Source organism: Bos grunniens, chromosome 10, assembly GCF_055505025.1.
Source record: "Bos grunniens cultivar Pamir isolate PY7600 chromosome 10, Bosgru_T2T1.0, whole genome shotgun sequence".
NCBI lineage: Eukaryota > Metazoa > Chordata > Mammalia > Artiodactyla > Bovidae > Bos > Bos grunniens.
This window is the reverse complement of record NC_141174.1, coordinates 76,136,456-76,156,592: the sequence shown is the minus strand read 5'-3', so window position 1 is coordinate 76,156,592 and position 20,137 is coordinate 76,136,456. Positions and strand designations below refer to the sequence as shown.

General features: G+C 36.8%; 2 protein-coding genes across 2 annotated transcripts; both read left to right on the top strand.

Annotated features, from left to right (window-relative positions):
• The first annotated feature begins 745 nt into the window (after positions 1-745).
• On the top strand, positions 746-1,696 carry LOC147364907 (olfactory receptor 4N2). The gene has a single exon (XM_086318869.1). The coding sequence runs from the start codon at positions 773-775 to the stop codon at positions 1,694-1,696; it is 924 nt and encodes a 307-aa protein (XP_086174995.1). The 5' UTR covers positions 746-772.
• An 8,702-nt stretch (positions 1,697-10,398) lies between these two features.
• On the top strand, positions 10,399-11,358 carry LOC147364906 (olfactory receptor 4K2-like). The gene has a single exon (XM_086318867.1). It carries the CDS (start codon positions 10,399-10,401, stop codon positions 11,356-11,358), a length of 960 nt encoding a protein of 319 aa, XP_086174993.1.
• Positions 11,359-20,137: the final 8,779 nt, after the last annotated feature.

Here is a 20,137-nt window from a genome sequence, read left to right as displayed (position 1 = left end):
CCTCTGGAGAAGGAAATGGCAGGCTACAATCCATAGGGTTGCCAAAGAAACACAGCTTTGCGAAGAACAACAACAACAATAAGGAATTGAGACTGAGAGAGTGTAGTGAAGTTGTGTAGTTCAAGGAAGGAGTGGTTACATTAGCAATGCTTCACCAGGGATACAGCTGGAACCTACCTGTAAATGATGGGGAAAGTAGAGTTATTGTTGGAAATTGGTGACCAGCTTGGAGTCAGAGCAATACAAGGACATCAGGAAGGAGGAGGACAATAAGAGAAAACAGAGAGCAAGGCAGAGAGTTAGCAGGCGAAAATGGGAATTCCACAAAAGTTTGTGTTGGTGGATGAGGTGAAAAGTGTGTAATTCCAAGCAAGCTGCTAAGTCTCAAGCACAGTACAACCACCAAAATGCAAAGATCTTGATATTTGGAGTTATGTTGTATGTCAATCAGGAAATTTTTCCTATGACTCAAGAAGGCAGGAATCCCAAGACGGTACAGAACACTAGCCTCTGAGAGTGGACCGCAGTGCTGCAGAAGCACATGGCTGAATGGGATAAGACTGTAGCGTTGAGACAGGTGATTTGTTTGTTTTAAATCTAGAGGAGGGAAATGTTCAGTGTTTTCCCAGGATATTGGAAAGGGTTGAAACATTGTCTGTAACTGAAGTGGTGAATATGTCAGATATTTGTAGGAAGACAACAACGTGGGTCTAGATGTGAGAAATTATAATAACGATAAACTCTGCTTCTTTATGTACTGCAGGCAGAGACGATGGAGAATGAGAACAGTATGGAGGTGACAGAATTCATCCTTGCTGGTCTGACTCAGTCCCAAAATATTCGGCTCCTGGTGTTTGCCCTAGTCTTAATTTTCTACCTCATCATCCTCCCTGGAAATTTCCTCATCATCCTCACCATCAGGTCAGACCCCAGTCTCACGGCCCCCCTCTACTTCTTCCTGGGCAACCTGGCCTTCCTGGATGCATCCTACTCCTTCATTGTGGCTCCCAGGATGCTGGTGGACTTCCTCTCTGAGAAGAAGGTGATCTCCTATAGAGGCTGCATCACTCAGCTCTTCTTCTTGCACTTTCTTGGAGGAGGGGAGGGATTACTCCTTGTCGTGATGGCCTTTGACCGCTACATTGCCATCTGTCGTCCTTTACACTATTCGACTGTCATGAACCCTAGAGCCTGCTATGCCTTGCTGTTGGCTCTGTGGCTTGGAGGCTTTGTTCATTCCATTATCCAAGTGGCCCTCATCCTCCGCTTGCCCTTCTGTGGTCCAAACCGACTGGACAACTTCTTCTGTGATGTGCCGCAGGTCATCAAGCTGGCCTGCACTGACACCTTTGTGGTGGAGCTGCTGATGGTCTTCAACAGTGGTCTGATGACCCTCCTGTGCTTCCTGGGCCTTCTGGCCTCCTATGCGGTCATCCTCTGCCGTGTACATGGTTCCTCCTCTGAGGGGAAGAGCAAGGCGCTGTCCACATGCACCACCCACATCATCGTTATATTTCTCATGTTCGGGCCTGGCATCTTTATCTACACCCGCCCCTTCAGAGCCTTCCCAGCTGACAAGGTGGTTTCTCTCTTCCACACAGTGATCTTTCCCCTGTTAAACCCTGTGATTTATACTCTTCGCAACCAGGAAGTAAAAGCATCTGTGAAAAGGCTGTTTAGTCAGCACTTAGCCTGATAAAAAGTGGAAAAAATGAATATGAAAATAATGACTGGAGAATTTCATGTGAAATTAAGGTATTCATTTTCAAAACACTGCTTTTACTGATCACCTCCCATTTGTCTAGACTGTACTAGGCCCTGCGTGAAAGAGCTACTACTGAGGCAGGTAAAGTCACTGTCCTCTGAAGTTACAATCTGGTAAGAATAGACAGCCAATAACATAGAAAATAAACAGTATAGTTTCAAGAAGATATATATCCCTGAGGGTACTAAAAACAAAAGCAAAATATTCAATAGCAAGTGTGAGATGGGGGTAGTGAATTTACTTTTAGTCTTGAAGTAGGTCCTTTAAAGGAGGTGATGTTTTGGCTGATATCTGGATAAACTGAATATGCTAACTGTGCAAACACGGGCAGGGAGAGCCTTCCAGGCAGATGGAACAGGTATGGCAAAAATCTGAAGATAGTGATGAACTTGGTATATTTGATGATCACAGCAAAGGTCAAATTGACTGGGATATAATAAGCGACTGTATAAACAGTTAGCATTCATGTTGGAGATACTGACAATGTCCAGCACATAGATAGGGTCTATGAAGTGAATATAAAGAGCTTCATTTTATAATAATTATAATAAGAATCCATTATAAACAACAGAGTAATTTCTCTCATATGGTTCAAAAGTGATTCAGGGCTGTAAACTCATGATTCTGAAGATATCAAAGAGTTGAAAATATTATTAAAAGGGAAATGTTATGCTTACATCTTCAAAAGGAATTAAACTAAATTTTTCTTCAATAATCACATAGAGGAAGGCAAATAAGCAAGTCATTTTCATATGAAAAAAGTCATGGAAACATTTCACTGTCTTTTTTGCCATGACTTCATAATTAGTCCTATCAGATATTTATGACTCCTAACTGTTATTGATTTCATCCATAATTGACTTCACACTGAGTGTGACCCTGATGGTTCTTTGGTGTATCAATCAGGAGTCTTTTGCATTCTAATTACTTAAAAATGATTTAATATAGAGAATTACATGCTTACAAAACAGTTTCAAAGCTTGGAAGAACAGATTATAGGCTGGATATCCAGAGATGACTCCCAGAACAGCACAGTAGACCTAGACTACAAAGAGAGCTGTTCTTGCTACAACCTTTGTCATCTGTTGTCTGAAAATACCACCATGTTAGCCTAGGACCAGGGTCAAGATGATGATCCACAGCCACTGTGAACTTATCAGATCTCCCCTAGAAAACAGAAGCCTCTCTTGGTACTGCCTCTCTGACAATGGCTTAACCAACTGAATGGGTAGCATCCAAAACAAACCTGGAACCAAAATGCATGGGATTAATTTTTATATTTTATTTAAAATAATCAAAATTAAAATGTTTATGATTTAATATAAATATAAATATGATTTAAAATAAATACAAATCACACACGTAGTAAAATATGCATATTATGGAAAAGAACATTTTCTTTTCTGAAATATCTCCTTCTCAATCTTAGTCTCTATCAGGGCTTCCCTGATAGCTCAGTTGGTAAAGAATCCACCTGCAATGCAGGAGACCCCAGTTCGATTCCTGGGTTGGGAAGATCCCCTGGAGAAGGGATAGGCTACCACTCCAGTATTCTTGGGCTTCTCTTGTGGCTCAGCTGGTAAAGAATCTGCCTGCAATGCGGGAGACCTGGGTTCGATTCCTGGGTTGGGAAGATCCCCTGGAGTAGGGCATGGCCAAGCCCTCCTACAGTATTCTTCCCTGGGGAATCCCCATGGACAGAGGAGCTTGGCGGGCTACAGTCCATGGAGTCACAAAGAATCACACAACACTGAGGGATTAAACACTCGGTGTTAAACACAGCACATTAACACATTAACACAGCGATTAAATACTCAGATTAAACACAGCACAGCTACCTTTATATCTACTCACATACCTGTATCTCTCTTGAGACTGGGTGACTGATGCTTTTCCTACAAAAGTTGATTCCTTCATCTGTGCATCAGATTCCATTCCCTCTTTCCTACAAAGGACCGTTACTCCTTTCTCTCTTATGAACCATTAACTTTTTCCTCCCTATTGCATCCCCTTGGCATATGTTTCTTTAATCTTAAATAAAATCTTTTTGTCAGCTTTCTCCTTCCACATCTTATCTCATTTTTTCTTCCCCTTTAGAGCCAAGCTCGAGAGTGGTTTAGAAATATTTATAGACTTTTAAAGAGCAGCTTTATATTTATAGTAAAGTTGAGCAGAAAATACAGAGTTCCTATATATCACCTGCTCCACATCATATATGCATACTTTTCCCCATTAATATCTTGCATTACTGTGGTACATCTGCAACAACTGATGAACCAATACTGATACATTATTTAAAAATAAAATCCATAGTTTATATTAGAGTTTGCATTTTCTCTGCAGTTCTATGAATTCTGACAAATACATTTCATCTATTCATCATTTACAGGATCATACAGAGTAGTTTTGCTGCCTTAAAAATCCCGTGTTCCACCTATTCGTCCCTGCCTCTCTTCCTTCTCCCGTCAAGCCCCTGACAACCACCGACCTTTTTACAATCTCCATAGTTTTGCTGAGTACAGAATGCCACTCAGTTGGAACCATAGACTATGTAGTTTTAATCTTCTCAGGCTGGCTTGTTCATATTCTCTGCTTTCAATGTTTTTCCTTTTCAACTCACCCAGTCATGCCAATAAAATAACTTTTGCCATGATCACCAGTGATAGCAATGATTGTTAGTCAGGTCTCATTGTGTTTGACCTCCGAATATCACCTAACACAGTGGATCACTGCCTTCCCAGGCCACCCATTTTTCTTGCCTCCCTCAAACATCACCAGCTGTTCCTTCATTCTTCTTTGAGAGCTTCTTAGGTACCCAGCTTTCCTGGCTTTAAATCCCATCTATCTATCGATAATCTTTGTACTTATCTTTCTCATGAATGCTAGGCTCCTCTCCCCAGAAGCCTATGCCCCTGCCACAGCTCTGCTTTCAAATCCTGTTTCACCTCATGCATGACATCCCAGGCTGACTCCTGCTGTTCACCGCACTCCTCTCTCCACCCCACAACCCAATGGAATTCACTGTAATTCCATTTTTCCAGTCTTTGGCCCCAAATCTAAGACTTGTAATATTTTAGAAATATTTTCTCTCATATTCCACATCCAATCCATTAACAAACTTGGATTAGCGCTGTCATCATGAAACTGCCAGATGACATCATGTCTCCCTCAAATCTACCACCTACACTCGAACCACCATCATCTCTTGCCTATATGATAGCTGTAGCCTCTTTGTTGGTCTTCTGTTTTAGTCCCAGTTTATTTTATTGTCAGCAGAGTGTCCAGAATGATCTGGTTAAAATATAGTCACATCATCTCTGTCATCTCAAAACTCTCGATGACTTCGCTGTTAAAGAGCTAAGTCTTTTCTTGTGATCTATAAATGTCCATAGGACCCTATCCATAAACCCCAACTCCCACTCCTTTTTACTCTCTGACCCCTTATTCTAATGCATCCCATCTCAACCCTTCTGTTCAGTTGTCCTGGCCTCCTGATCCTGAGCTATGTCAGCCCACCCTTCCCAATCCCATCCCAGTAACTTCGACTTGATGTTTCCTCTGTCTGGAAGGTAATTTTCCAAGATACTGCCAAGCCTTACTATAAAATTTCCTCATATTTGACTTGTCCTCAAAGGCCACCTTTTGTGTGACACCTTCCCTGAGCACCCACTCCCAGAACAGTCCCTGCCCATCTTTCCTGCATTGCTTTTGTTCATAGCACTTATTACCTTTTAACAGGACATATGTTGCACTTCCTTATTTTATTGTCTGTCTTTTTCCATTATGGTATGTAACATCCATCAAAGCAAAAATTGGTTTGTTTTGACTACTGACTAGCACAAAGAAGGTGCTTGTAAATATCAAATTAATAAATTAAAGACTAATATGAAAATTCATGTAACTCCATTATGCAGAAACATCTAATATTAAAATTTTGTCAGTTTTACATGTATAAACACATTATTATTTTTATAAAAATTGGGTCATATTACACATATAGTTTATAATTTGTCCTTTTCTCTTAATATTATAGGCATGTTTTAAATAAGTAAATATAGATCACAATACTCAAATGACTGAATTATTCAATTACCATTTGTTATTACTTATTTAAATAATCTTCCACATTTTTATATTTAGAATTTTTATTTTTATATTTATAATTTACTAGGTCACAAGGTATAAATTTGGATATATAGTTAAATTCTTTTGATTTAATTTTCTACCAACAAAATATGGAATTATTTCTTTGCTGTTTTTAAGAGTAGGACTCAGTTTCTTTTACAGATTTACTATTTGGAAAAAACAAAAGTATCATATTTATTATAGCTTTCAATGTGTACTATTGCCATCAATGTCTATTAATTAAATGCATTTTTTCCTTAAAATGTTTTCTAAAAATTGAGGTAAAATATAAAGTCCCTTTTTTCAAGAAAGGTTATAATACTGTAAAGATTATAATGTTATAAATTCTTATATATCTTCAGGTCTCTATTTTTTTATACTCTCAGATCCTTTACATCAATTTGTTGTACTCCATGCTTTTTCTATGTTATTTAAATACCATCATTTTATAGTACTTTGCATATTAGAAATACTATTTATACTTCCTCACTACTTTCACATGATTTACCTCTAGAAAAATTCTGAAAAATATTTTAAGTCAAAGAAACTTAGAGTTTATTGAAATTTATGTACTAAAGAGTATTGAGTTTCTCCTTCCAATAACACAAGCTCTTGCAATAGAGATGAATTTCTGATTAATATTATTCCTATTTACCTTATATATCCTATTGCTCATCTAAATAGACTTTTTTAATGACATACTTTAACAAGTAATTGTTTTATAAGAAAGATATTGGTTTTATTTTGTAACTAGTCACTGTACAGAATTATTTGGTTTTGCTTTTCAAAATTCTACTTTACAAATGATTTAAAATAAAATTGGATTTTGTTCCTTTTGGTATGCAGTTCTATGAGTTTTAACAGGTATAGATTCATGTAATCACCAAAACAACCAAGATACAGAAAACTTTCATTATGCCCCCAAACTCCAGTGCTCTTTCGGCATGCATGGTAAGACTCTTCAGTCATGTCTGACTCTTTGCGACCCCATGAACTATAGTCTGCCAGGCTTCTCTGTCGATCAGATTCTCCAGGCAAGAATACTGGAGTGGGTTGCCATATCCTTTCTCCAGGGGATCTTCCCGATCCAGGGATCGGACCCTTATCTCTTACATCTCCTGCACCGGCAGATGGGTTCTTCACCACTAGTGCCATCTGGGAAGCCCTAAACTAACTTTTATTTCTATTATTTTTTTTCTGTTAATCCTCTTATCTTTTCCAGGATAACACCAGTAATAATTATATACACTTTTCTTTTGTTTCAAACCAGGGCAAACATTTGGGATTTACTGAATCTTTGCAACTGTTATGTTGGTTGGCCTTTTTTTTTTTTTTTTTTTTTAAGTCATTTTCTTTATTTCTTTTTACAGAACAGAAATAGAAAAAAAATGTTAAAAATAAAGTTTCTTCTTCTTCTTCTTCTTTTTTTTTTTTTTTTGTATTTCAAAGAGTGCAAAGAATGTGGTCAGCTAGGGAAGATTCTCTTGGGCTCTATTGCTTGTCTTATGAGGAATGTAGGCTAGCTATGGTAATTGTGAACAGTTCAAAAAACTGAAGAAATTTGGAAAGAAGATTGTGTTTGGAGAGCAAACCACAGATGAATGATTGACCTTCAAGTAAATATAGCCAGACCCTCAGTTATAGTTTAGGGTTGAGATTCCACAGCTAGTATCATCCTGAATTCTGTGTCATAAACATTTCAAAAAATTATGTTAATAATTATAATCACCTCTGCTATTCTTACCACATTTTATTCATCATTTTCTCTGTGCCAGGCATTCTGCTGAATGCTTTATGTTTATTTGTTTGTTTGTTTATTTGTTTGTTATGTTTAATTTAACTTTTACACCGTTCTTCTAGGCTATTGCAAGGTACCTGCCTTCACTTCTTCCAGTTACTTTGAGCTTTCCAACTTCTCCTTCCCCAGATTTTATCCACCTGAGTAGCAGCTATCATTATAATATTAGCCTGTACTAATTTTCAATGTCCCATCAGAAACTTTAATGCAGGATTCTTTCTTTATATGATTCTTCAAGTAAGCAAGAGTGTGCAGGTGACAGAGTGCCTTAGTTCAAAAGAGAGATTTTCCAACATTGGGATATTGAACACTGGGGCATAAAGATGAGAATATTTCTGTAATTAAAGGAGCAATGATTTGCTCCTTAAATGATTGCTCAAAGGTCTTCTAAAGACCAGTCCCAGTTGTGCTTTTTCTCTAATGAAAACTGCTTCATCATGAATGTCAGCCCACACTAAATAGCAAAGATACACTTCACAGCTTTTCTTGCTACACTGGGAAAAATCAGCTCAACATATTAATAACTCCCACTGCAAGCAGATTGTAGTGCCTAATCTGTGATCTTCCTAGATGGCTCTGACTTTTAGTGGCTTTTGTAGCAAGACTGGAGAAAATATATATACACACTTCTAGGCTTCTCATGCTTACTAAGGACTATGGTGATCAGTAGGTTTGTGAGTCTTGAAGGATATGATATTTTTGGTTTCTGATGCACAGCTGGTAGATTAAAAGACACACACTCACACAAACACATATATATGAAGACATAAAGATGGGTGATTCAAGTAATCAGGTATTAGAGAGGCCTCTAGAGTTCCTTCTGAACATGAAAGGAGGAAAAAAGCTGACAACTGTTTATTTACTTACAATGTGTATGTGTGTGTGTATTAGTCGCTTCAGTCATGTCCCACTCTGCAACCCCATGGACTATAGCCCATCAGGCTCCTCTGTCCGTGGGATTTCCCAGGCAATGAATACATACCATATTCATTATATATGATATAAATATAAATTAAGTATAATAATTTTTGTGTTCTCATGACTAATTACATCATTAAATCAGGGAAATAGAAGAAATATTCAAATATCTGAGGCTGAGAAATTTTAGTCTTTAATATATCAAGATACTTAGATAATTTTTATAAGAAGTAATTTAACCTCAAAAAGATGAAATGATTTTGGAAGCCAATATCTTTTTCTGAATCACTGAATTGATACTAGGATAATGTTTTTACTGAAATTATTATTATTACTATTCATGAAATAAAACAAGCTGATTATTTCTGAGCAGTATTAAATTTTGAAGACTAGACAATTATTGAATGTTGCCCAGGACATATGCTTAATGCTTTATAAAGACTATCTGATTGAATTTTCATAGGTAAAGAGGTAAAATCTTAGGCTACTAAGGTATGAGCAAAGTCACACGGCAGGTTAAGAACACTTTAACCCTCTTAACGACTTTCCCATAGTTCAGTTTTCAGATTTGTGCAATATTGTTCTCTGACAAATCTAAAATATTTATCAACACTGACAGGATAATTTGAATATTTGCAAGTAAATGAGGATGAAGCCAGAGTTTCTTCCAATATGGGAAAACAGAAGGTCACAGGAGATATTTGTAGAATTTGTAATCTGCTGTAAATCAAAAACTCAATTTTGAAAAATGAGTCTGAGTCTTTAAATAATTTTTTTTTTTCTTTCAGTTGCCTCTGGTGTCACTTTGACATACCATTGTCAATGTGGTTTTTTTCCTTTGCTTGCGTTGTTTGGCTTTGAGGATCTTACATGCTGGTACTACAAAACCTTGATACTCATCTTGTATCCATATATTTCCTGGATTTGGCCTAGAATTTTTTTTCTTCTTTTTCTAGTCTAAAAAATTAGCTTTGTTTGAGTAACGTGTGGAGAAATAGAGGAAGGATTTTCTCTTCATTTAAAAAAAATGTTTCTATGAGATCATAAGATAAAAAACTTGAGAATAACTCATATGTTATAGGTATATGTTTTGATCATCTGTAATTTTACAGAATTAAGAAATTAATCATTTATATATTCATAGTTAAAATAGTACTTATCAATCCTAGCAAAACAATTTGAAAATGTATGAATGAAATTAGAAAGAAGGTGGAATTTTTTGTAGTTGAGAAAACAGAAGTTTTCTTAAAGGAAAAATCATTTATCATCCTCATAGAATAAGAACTAGGCTTCCTGAAATCACTACATTAAACTGTTATTTAAATCCAGTGTTTTAACAATAGTGGATCAACCATAAATTTCATTTTTTGGTTTAACAGAAAACTTTGAGAGTTTCATCCCCATTAAAATTTTTATTTACCTTACTTGTTAAGTAGAACACAATCACTTACTGTAATCTTCCTCTGTAACTATGGATTATGTAACTCCTTAGCCAGTATTCAGAAAAGAATATTTTTGTATAAGTATGTGATGAGTATAATCCAGCATGTACTTGATGGTGATCAAATCATGAAGTTTTCCATTTGTAGTGACATCTGACACAGATTGTTAAAAGGTTCCAAAAAGAAAAATATTTACTGAGATAGTTGGTAGTTAGATTTTAGGTAATCAATATTCTAGTTAATTATTAACTGATATTATAATTCCTTCATGTGTAATTGTAGAAATATTGCATTTTCTAACTCTGTCATTGTGTACCATTTTGTCATCATAGACCAGAGCTTGCAGATCAATGGAGGGAGTCAACCATTCCAGAGTGTCTGAATTTGTGTTACTTGGACTTACTGATTCTCCTCAGCTCCAGATTTTCCTTTTTGTGATGTTTTCTGTTTTCTACTTAATGACCATGTTGGGCAATTGTCTGATTTTGCTCACGGTACTGTCCACCCCACACCTTCACTCCCCCATGTACTTCCTGCTCAGCAACCTGTCTCTCATCGACGTGTGTCTGTCTTCCTTTGCCACTCCAAAGATGATCATGGACTTCTTTGCTCAGCACAAGACCATCTCCTTCGAGGGATGCATTTCTCAGATCTTCTTTTTGCACCTCTTCACTGGGACTGAAATTGTGCTGCTCATCTCCATGTCTTTTGACAGGTACATTGCCATATGCAAACCTCTCCATTATTCATCAGTTATGAGCCAAAGACTATGTGTTGGGCTTGTGGCAACTTCTTGGACAGTGGGCTTCTTGCATACAATAAGCCAGTTAGCTTTTACCCTCTATTTACCCTTTTGTGGTCCCAATGTTGTGGACAGTTTCTTCTGTGACCTTCCTTTGGTCATCCAGCTGGCATGTATAGACATATATGTTCTTGGAATCTTCATGATTTCAACCAGTGGTGTGATTGCTCTTGTAAGTTTTCTGTTTTTGCTGACTTCCTACATCACTGTTCTGGTCACTATCAAGGACCACTCCTCCACTGGATCAACTAAGGCTTTTTCTACCTGCACTGCACATTTCATAGTTGTGTTGATGTTCTTTGGGCCCTGCATATTTATCTATGTGTGGCCTTTCACAGACTTCCTGGTGGACAAAGTTCTCTCTGTTTTCTACACCATCTTTACCCCTTTTCTGAATCCACTTATCTATACTCTGAGAAACCAGGAAGTGAAAACAGCTGTGAAGAAGAAACTAAGTAACCAATATTTAAATCTTGGGAAAACTACTCCAATATATTCAGTACAATGAGCAGAGATCTCCTATCTGAGATTTAGTATCATCAGTTTTGTTCTCAGAACAATAGAAAATTAAAGTTAGAATCTTTCAAGTCATTTAGTCTAAATTCACGAAAATCAGAAGTTAAAATTGAGAGATGTGAAGGATCATGCCTAAACGTTAGTGCAACGTTTGCAAGTCTTTTGCAATTATGGATCCATTTGAAAATCTGTTGAAATGTATAGGTTACCTTTATGGAAAAATGCACATATTATCAAAATTGTGAATATAAATTCAGGAATTCATAGACTTCTGAATTCTATAAACATAGATCAAGGTTCTTAGAGAAGCCTGAGATAAAATATTGCTCTTTTGTCTTTTAACCCAGAACATTCTCACTCAGTTTCAAAGTGTTGTGGTATTCTGACGTCTTCCACTTGCAGAACTTAAATTAAGAATGTTGGGCATAACAGGTCTTTTCATGGCATTGGAATATTTTTTGTGGAAAATTTATATTATGAAGCTCTTTTGAATATTGTTGAACAATCTTGACTCAGTGGATCCAACTTTTTGAGTTCTGAGTCAACTTTGAACAAAAGAGAACAGTTCAGAGGATACAAGATTTAAAAATACCTTTTCTTAATAAGTATATAGATCACTATCACACTTGATATAGCAAATAATTAATCAAACATCAGTTGTAAACTTTAAACCATGGAAAGTAAACTACTTAAATATGACTGGCTTTCAAAACCTGGCTTGCTAAGCATAGATCTGATGAATTTATTAATACCCCAGACTAAATGTTTGAAAAATTATAAACCATTAAATTCATGATAAATTTTTCATTTCCAAGTAAATTATCCCCAATTATTATTAGTCTCAGCGTGAGTATACAATATAAGGTAGCCTGTGGGAAGAAAAGATGGTAATTATTTAAGAAATATATTGCACAATTCTTCCTAATTTGTTATATTAAGTATTATGTTGAATATGGTTTTTTTTAATTACAAGACAGTCATTGAAAATCAGCTGGTCCATCAATTTCCCTCACAGCTGAAGAACCTAAAGTCTAGAGAATCCATAAAGCTACAGGCTGAATCACCATTAAGGGGCAAAGCTCATTGCTCTAAACATACATGAGACTTAGAATTAGATCTTGAATCTGTCATTTCCTAGTTGCGCTATCCTGGGAGAGTCACTTTACCTCTTTATTCCTTTTTTAATCTCTAACATGAGGATAATAAATGTAATTGCCCGTTGTAACTATTTTGTGGAAAATGGACAGAATGGTTTCTAAAAATGTCATTTCCTTTTTTCTTCTCACCAAGGTAGATTTCTATATAAACTGTACTTCAATTTTAATAAGTATGTATTTGACGAACAATTGTATAGGTCTAACCACTATTTGTCAAACACAAAACTTGATATTCAGTTTTAGGATGTCTGTAATATTGTGGCTTAAGATGTACAGCAGGAAAATAATAAAACACTTTCCAGTTTTCCACTGCTCAAAGGGGGTGGCATAGAAAAACTAGATAAAATTGCCTAATACTTTGAGATTTCTCTGAATAACAGTATACCGATAGGTTGCATCTCCTTGAGTTGACAGGTATATGAAAAGAGTTCAGGAAACAATCTGTCATCATGGATTATGACAGTTTGTAAGTTCCAGGAGAAAAACACAAGCCCCTGCCTTGCAAAGAAAGAAGTGGCTTAATAGTTTCTTTCATTTATCTCAGACTTTTAATGTTTTGACATGCTTCAACACAAACCAAGCCAAATATTTAATATCTGAAGTTAATTAGTGTGCAGTTTAGGGACAAATGTAGCATTTGGACTAGGTATGAAATCACATTTTTAATTTGAAATACTGTTAATTTTAACCAAATCATAAATTCTTCCTTCTTGCTTCAAAGTCAGTTAGACAAATGAAAAAAGGTTAAGGTAGAAATATACTTTTGCCTCATATACATTCTTTAGCAAAAACTATCATCTTTATTTTTAAGTATAAACCTCAGGTCTAAAACTTTCATTTCAATTCAATAATCATCTGTTGAGTATCTAGTCTGCTTAAGGCCCTTGTTGGGTGCTGGAGATCCAATAAAGTACAAGATCTGTTTCTCTGTCTTTTAGGGGCGTATATTTAGCAATAGATAGGTTCCATCTGTTGTAGGTTGAATTCCAGTCCCACCAGTTTATTTCTTGTGCAACTCTGAGCATGTATTTTTGATGTTTCTAAAACTCAATTTCTTCATCATAAAATTTGGACATTTTATGGTATATTTAACAACTTGTGATATTGTGAAAATCAAAACACATATACATATAACCAGCAGTGCTTAGCACTCAAAAGGGTTTATGAATACTAACTAATTATACTGTTATTGTTGCTGTTGTTTTAAACATGATTAAAATTTCAGGGCTACTGAAATATAAATAGTTGTGCCTACTTGAACTTAAAGCCATGGTTTTAATACTGTAATAGGATGTGTAAATTAACTTAATATTAACTAAAGTTAAAATATTGGATTTGTGCCAATTATTAATCTTTGATGTATTTCTGTAAATAAAGTTGTCCCTTTACATCTATGTTTTTCAAAAGAGGTATTATATTTTGAGGCTTTCTTATTTAAGTTGAAATATAGTCCAAGATCGCATGCAAGGGAAAAAATAATAAATACACAATGTTCAATAGGCCAGTGTGCTGTTGTTTTTAAATAGAGTGTATCTGACTTTTTAAATAGAGTGTTTTTAATGTTTTTAAAAATAATATATATGATTAAAAAGCAATACAATGTTATTCATATATTTATGTCTTGGACTTTTATCCAAAAAATAGCAGTGAAATGTTTTATAGTCATATATACCTGGATATATTAAAATATTAACTGGGGAATGAATGGTGACAATCATCTATTCATTTTATATATAGCATTTTATTAAATGTTTCAACAATAGAAAGAGTTTGTCCAGATTTATGAAAGTATAAGGGAATTGTTCATGTAGCAATAAGATAGATTTACAGAGACAGAACTGTTTGTGTGAAGATATGGTACTGTTAAGGAAATTGTTAAAATTCGGTTCAGTTCAGTTGCTCAGTCATTTCTGACTCTTTGTAACCCCATGGACTGCAGTACACCAGGTCTCCCTGTCTATCACCAACTCCCAGAGCTTGCTCAAACTCATGTCCATCGAGTTAGTGATGCCATTCAACCATCTCATCCTCTGTTGTCCCCTTCTCCTCCTGCTTTCAATGCTCAGCATCAGGGTCTTTTCCAGTGAATCAGTTCTTTGCATCAGGTGCCAAAGTACTGGAGTTTCAGCTTCAACATCAGTCCTTTCAATGAATATTCAGGACTGATTTCCTTTAGGATTCACTGGCTTGATCTCCTTGCAGTCCAAGGGAATTTCAAGAGTCTTCTCCAACACCACAGTTCAAAAGCATCAATTCTTGGCCCTCAGCTTTCTTTATAGTCCAACTCTCACATCTATACATGACTACTGGAAAAAAACATTGCTAAAATTGGAACCATAAAATTATGGGATAAAGTTAGCCATTTCATATGATTAAGATATCCCTGAAGCTATAGAGTGAATATCTAGCTCTACTTAGGCATTTCTGGGGGTAGATCCCATTCCTGTGGAATTGGTTAAACTCCAAACTGTGTCCTCAAAGCATATTTTGATAACTACATTTCAGTATAATTGCGCGTGCGCACACACACACACACACACGGGTTCTAGGGAACCCCTAGAGTGGGTATTGTGAGTATCATCATTAAAGCCAGATTTTCTAGCCTAAATTCAGCTCTACACCACTTACTAGTCTTGAGGTTTGGGATAATTTAATTAACCTCTCTAACTTAGTTTTCTCATTGTTCTTTAAGCAGAGTTAGCAAGTTGCAAATGTTTGGATTCCCACCATGTTTTGTCTTCCCTCAAGGGTTTATAAAGAAATCAGAATAATTAATCCAATTTGTTGTTGTTGTACAGTTGCTAAGTCATGTCTGACTCTTTGTGACCCCACTAAGTGCAGCACTCCAGGCTTCCATGTTCTTCACTATCTCCCGGAGTTTGTTCAAATTCATGTCCATTGAGTCAATGATGCCATCCAACTATCTCATCTTCTATCACCCCTTCTCTCACCCTCAATCTTTCCCAGCATCAGGGTTGTTTCCAACAAGTCAGTTCTTTGCATCAGGTGACCAAAATATTGGCGTGTCAATTAGATAGTGAGAAATTTCACAAGAAAATAGAGCTTGCTGCATTGTCTTAAAAATGAGATAAAACAAAACAAAAAAACAAAATTTTAAGCCATATAGCATTGGACCAGAATTCTAAGCCGTAGCAGAGTTTCCAGATCAGGTACTAGAGAGCTCATCTCTCTGTTTTATCTTGTACCAAGTCATTCCATTCATGTGTATTACTCCCAGCAGTTTGGGATCTTTAATAAAGATTTTAGAGTGTAATACACCTTTTTCATTTTATGCCTGTAAACTTTTTCCGGCTCTAACTCCCACTTTGACATAATCCAATTTTGCCACGAAATTTAATGTCTTACTCTCAGCATAGCATTTATTGAATCACTGAGGAACACTGATATTCCAGCAAAGTATTCTTTCATGAAGATTTAAACCAAATTGGAAGTATCAAAAAATCTTTTATATTTCTTCTTTTAAAAATGCCTTTCTCTGTGTCCTGATTCTCATTCTTTGACTGCATTTCAGTGGAAGTCTGCTTTTAGCCATTTGCATTTCATTGTACATTGAAGAGCTGTGTTAGTTCTTCCAAGTGTACCTTTGAATGTTGGAAAATAGGATTGGCTCTTGTGGAAGTAGTTCAGCCTTAGTCTCTGGAGAAGAGATGACATTATCATAAGTAAGATTTTCTGCCATTGTCAAACAGGTGACACCCTAATCTTTTCTCTCAGTAAAGATAATCCAAGAAATGTCTTTTGACTCTTGTTTTAATCAGAGTCTAAGTGCTATGCCTTTGGAAACAGAAACAATCAGACATAATTCCTAACCTTGAAGATGCTGCTGCTGCTGCTAAGTCGCTTCAGTCGTGTCCGACTCTGTGGGCTGCAGTCCATGGGGTCGCTAGGAGTCGGACATGACTGAGTGACTTCACTTTCACTTTTCACTTTCATGCATTGGAGAAGGAAATGGCAACCCATTCCAGTGTTCTTGCTTGGAGAATCTCAGGGACGGGGGACCCTGGTGGGCTGCCGTCTATGGGGTCGCACAGAGTCGAACTGTGAAGAGATTATACCTAATACAAACACAGGTGATTGCAATGGAATGTCATAATTGCCATGCAGGAGGAGAAGGGGATGACAGAGGATGAGATGGCTGGATGGCATCACTGACCGATGGACTTGAGTCTGAGTGAACTCCGGGAGTTTGTGATGGACAGGGAGGCCTGGCGTGCTGCGATTCATGGGGTCGCAAAGAGTCGGACACGACTGAGCGACTGAACTGAACTGAACTGAAGTTTGTATATATAATATGGGGACTTAGGAAAAGACTTGTTCAAATGTGCGTGCAGAGTCAGAGAAAGGTTTGCAGAGGTAGTGCTGAATCTGAGATTTAAAGGCCAAGTTGCAGGAAAGTATGTCAGAAGGAAGGAATAGCATAGGAAAAGGCAGAGAAGCATAAATATGCCTAGCGGGAAACTTCCCTGGTGGTCTAGTAGATAAAACTCTACATTTTCAGTGCAGGGGGTGTAGGTTCAATCCATGGTAAGGGAACTAGGATCCCACATGCCACACAGTATGGCCAAAAAATTAAAAAAAAAAATTAATTGAAAAAATTGCTAGTGAACTGAGGAGCTAAATGTAGTTTATTATTTCTAGAGAACAAGATGTATCGTTAGTGGTTGTGGAAAGAGATTGTGTTGATAGAAAGTAGCCAGAGCTTCAGTTCAGTTCAGTCACTCAGTCATGTCTGACTCTTTGCGATTCCGTGGACTGCAGCATGCCAGGCTTCCCTGTCCATCACCAACTCCTGGAGTTTGCTCAAACTCATGTCCATCGAGTCAGGGATGCCATCCAACCATCCTTGGTGTGAAATAAAATTCACATTCTATAGCAAGGCAAGAAAAATGTGAAAAAACATTAAAAAATTTCTTTGCTCTTTGGTCTCCTTATTCTCCTCTCCTGTGCATTGTGTATCTGTGTCACATGTCGACTAAACCTCCCCCATCAGCAGAAATGCCTGCTCAACCATAAACAGCAACATTCTCCTAGCATCAACAAGACAACTCCATAAAAGATATCATTCCTTCTTGATCTTGTAAGGGGCCATGATGACGGGCTTCCCCTTTGGCTCAGTGGTAAAGAATCCACCTACCAATGCAGCAGACGTAGGAAATGCGGGTTCAATCCCTGGGTCAGGAAGATTCCCTGGAGAAGGAAATGGCAACCCACTCCAGTACTCTTGCCTGGGAAATCCCATGGACAGAGGAGCCTGGTGAACTACAGTCCATGGGGTCACAAAGAATTGGACATGACTGAGCACACACACACACACGATGACACTTAGATCTGGATTGTGTAAATTGTCAATAGTGTATCATTTAATGTACAACCCACTGTCTCAAAAAGCGTATATGATCGTTGTTTGACTTCTAATGGAATAGAGGTCAAATGGAACAGTTCTCAAAGATTTCTGAGATGCTATAAGGGTTTAAATATGGGAGACCTGGGTTTGATTCCAGGGTTGGGAAGATATCTTGGAGAAGGGAATGGCAACCCACTCCAGTATTCTTGCCTGGAGAATTCCATGGACAGAGAAGCCTGGTGAGCTACAGTCCACGGGGTCGCAAAGAGTCGGACACGACGGAGTGACTCACACACACACACACACACACACACACACATTATGGTTATAATTCTCAGTTTGACTAAGGTAAAATGTTCCATATCTTTCTTAGATCAATTGATTATAATTTTTTATCAACTCTGGGATGCTAGGTGTATATTGCAGAGACAATGGGAAGCACTGGGTACCTGAGGGAAGGCTGGAAGCAACAGGCCAATTTTTATACAGTTTCTGTTTTGAGAACTTTTTACAGTTTTATCAAGTGATTTGATGGAAGTTTACTTATTTTCACTTATTTTGGTACATAAAAGGATGTGTAAAATATAGTCTGTGCTTGAATACTTTGTTGTAGATGCAAAAGAAAAGATATCCTGCTTTTTCTTGTCTCTTTCCAATCTCTCCTGAATCTTTGAATCTTCTTATTTGACCTGCATACTGAACTTTATGTTGTGTGGTGAGTTGAGTTACCAATGACTAGTAAGTTGGTCCAGCAATTTCTGGAAAGAAGGCTCCCTTTTCCTTCTTATTCTCTTCTTTTCTCATCACCCTGCACCTTGAAGCTATTTCCCAGAATCTCTTTAGCTCCCATACCCTGAAAAGATCTGCCTTTCTGAATGGCATGTTGGTGCATGTTCATTGAGGGGATGACACAGAAGTTGGTAAAGTCTTTACATTAAGGTCAGATAATACCTGGAGGGGAGCAAGATGGATTACAGAAGAAACCTGGACATCCCTGGTGAAGCATATACCACTTAGCACTTGTCTCCCCAATGGTGATGTTGATTTTGACATTGTTATTCCACTGTTTATGAAGATCAAATATATGAATTTATTCTCAAATATTTATTCCCAAAAACTTATAATATAACAGGCTTCATTAAATGGGTTACAGAAGAAAAACCAATGTGGTTGGGGAATATAAAACAATTACAGCATATAGTAGGATATGAATCATCTGGATCCTGATTATGTTTTCAGTTCCATTTTGCATTCCTCTCCCTCCTGAACACTAACTTTTCTTTTTCTCCAGTGTGCCAGACTCTATTCTGTTGAGTTGTTTTCACATGCTATTTTGTCTACTTAAATTCTGACAGTAATACTATAAAGTGTGGTTTTTGAATAGCAGTGGCTTTTCTGCTGGGAGAAAAACACATCTAAAGGGATTTTGAGACCATGAAACTAGTTCTGTGTTGATGGCTCATTGCTTGACATTCATCCAATCTAACACAAATCTCAATTTTGTTTTATGTATACATTTAATTTTTTTGAACAATATTAAGTATTTTGACATTTCAAAATATATTTACTCCTGATTTCATTTATTAGACTGTAATTGGAAATGAACATGTGAAATAGTTTAAGCTCAATAGAAGTAAATAAACAATAGGAAGTCCAATTAATTAAATAAGAGAAACAAAAAGTCACATTTCATGACTCTATAGAACAACACCATAGACAGTTTTAATTAGGCTAATGACTCTTGGAGGTGAAGATAGAATCATACACTACGGTTCAATATTTCTGGAAATCATTTGCTAATCTTTTACCGTGAACTATTGGGACTAAGTGTTAGGCTTCTTCTCTATGGTCATGAGACTGAAAGATTGAAGAGCACCGCAGAAAGCTATTTGGTGATAGAAAATATGAGACAAGGAGGGATAAGGTACCATCAGTGGAGAGCTTAGAATGGGGACTGGGATCATTCTTTACTCGTACTTCCTTAGGTTGGTGCTTATGCCAACTATCTAGATTTTGTCTTTGGGGCTAATATTCCATGTAGCACTCCTAATGCTTGGGACCTTATTCTAGAGCACACGCAAAGTTTCATGTAATGGAACCTTTGACATTTATTTGGCTATAATTCTAGCAGTGTGCATGTTAAGATGCTACACTGGAAAACAAAATTCATAGCCTGGGCATAGAAAAAAAAATAACAGAGCATTCCTTACTCTGGTTAGCCAACCATATGCTATTGATGAGAACAAAAT

Excerpts from the sequence above, each read along its gene's own strand:
- LOC147364907 (XM_086318869.1), top strand. The coding sequence starts at position 773 with ATGGAGAATGAGAACAGTATGGAGGTGACAGAATTCATCCTTGCTGGT.
- LOC147364906 (XM_086318867.1), top strand. The coding sequence starts at position 10,399 with ATGGAGGGAGTCAACCATTCCAGAGTGTCTGAATTTGTGTTACTTGGA.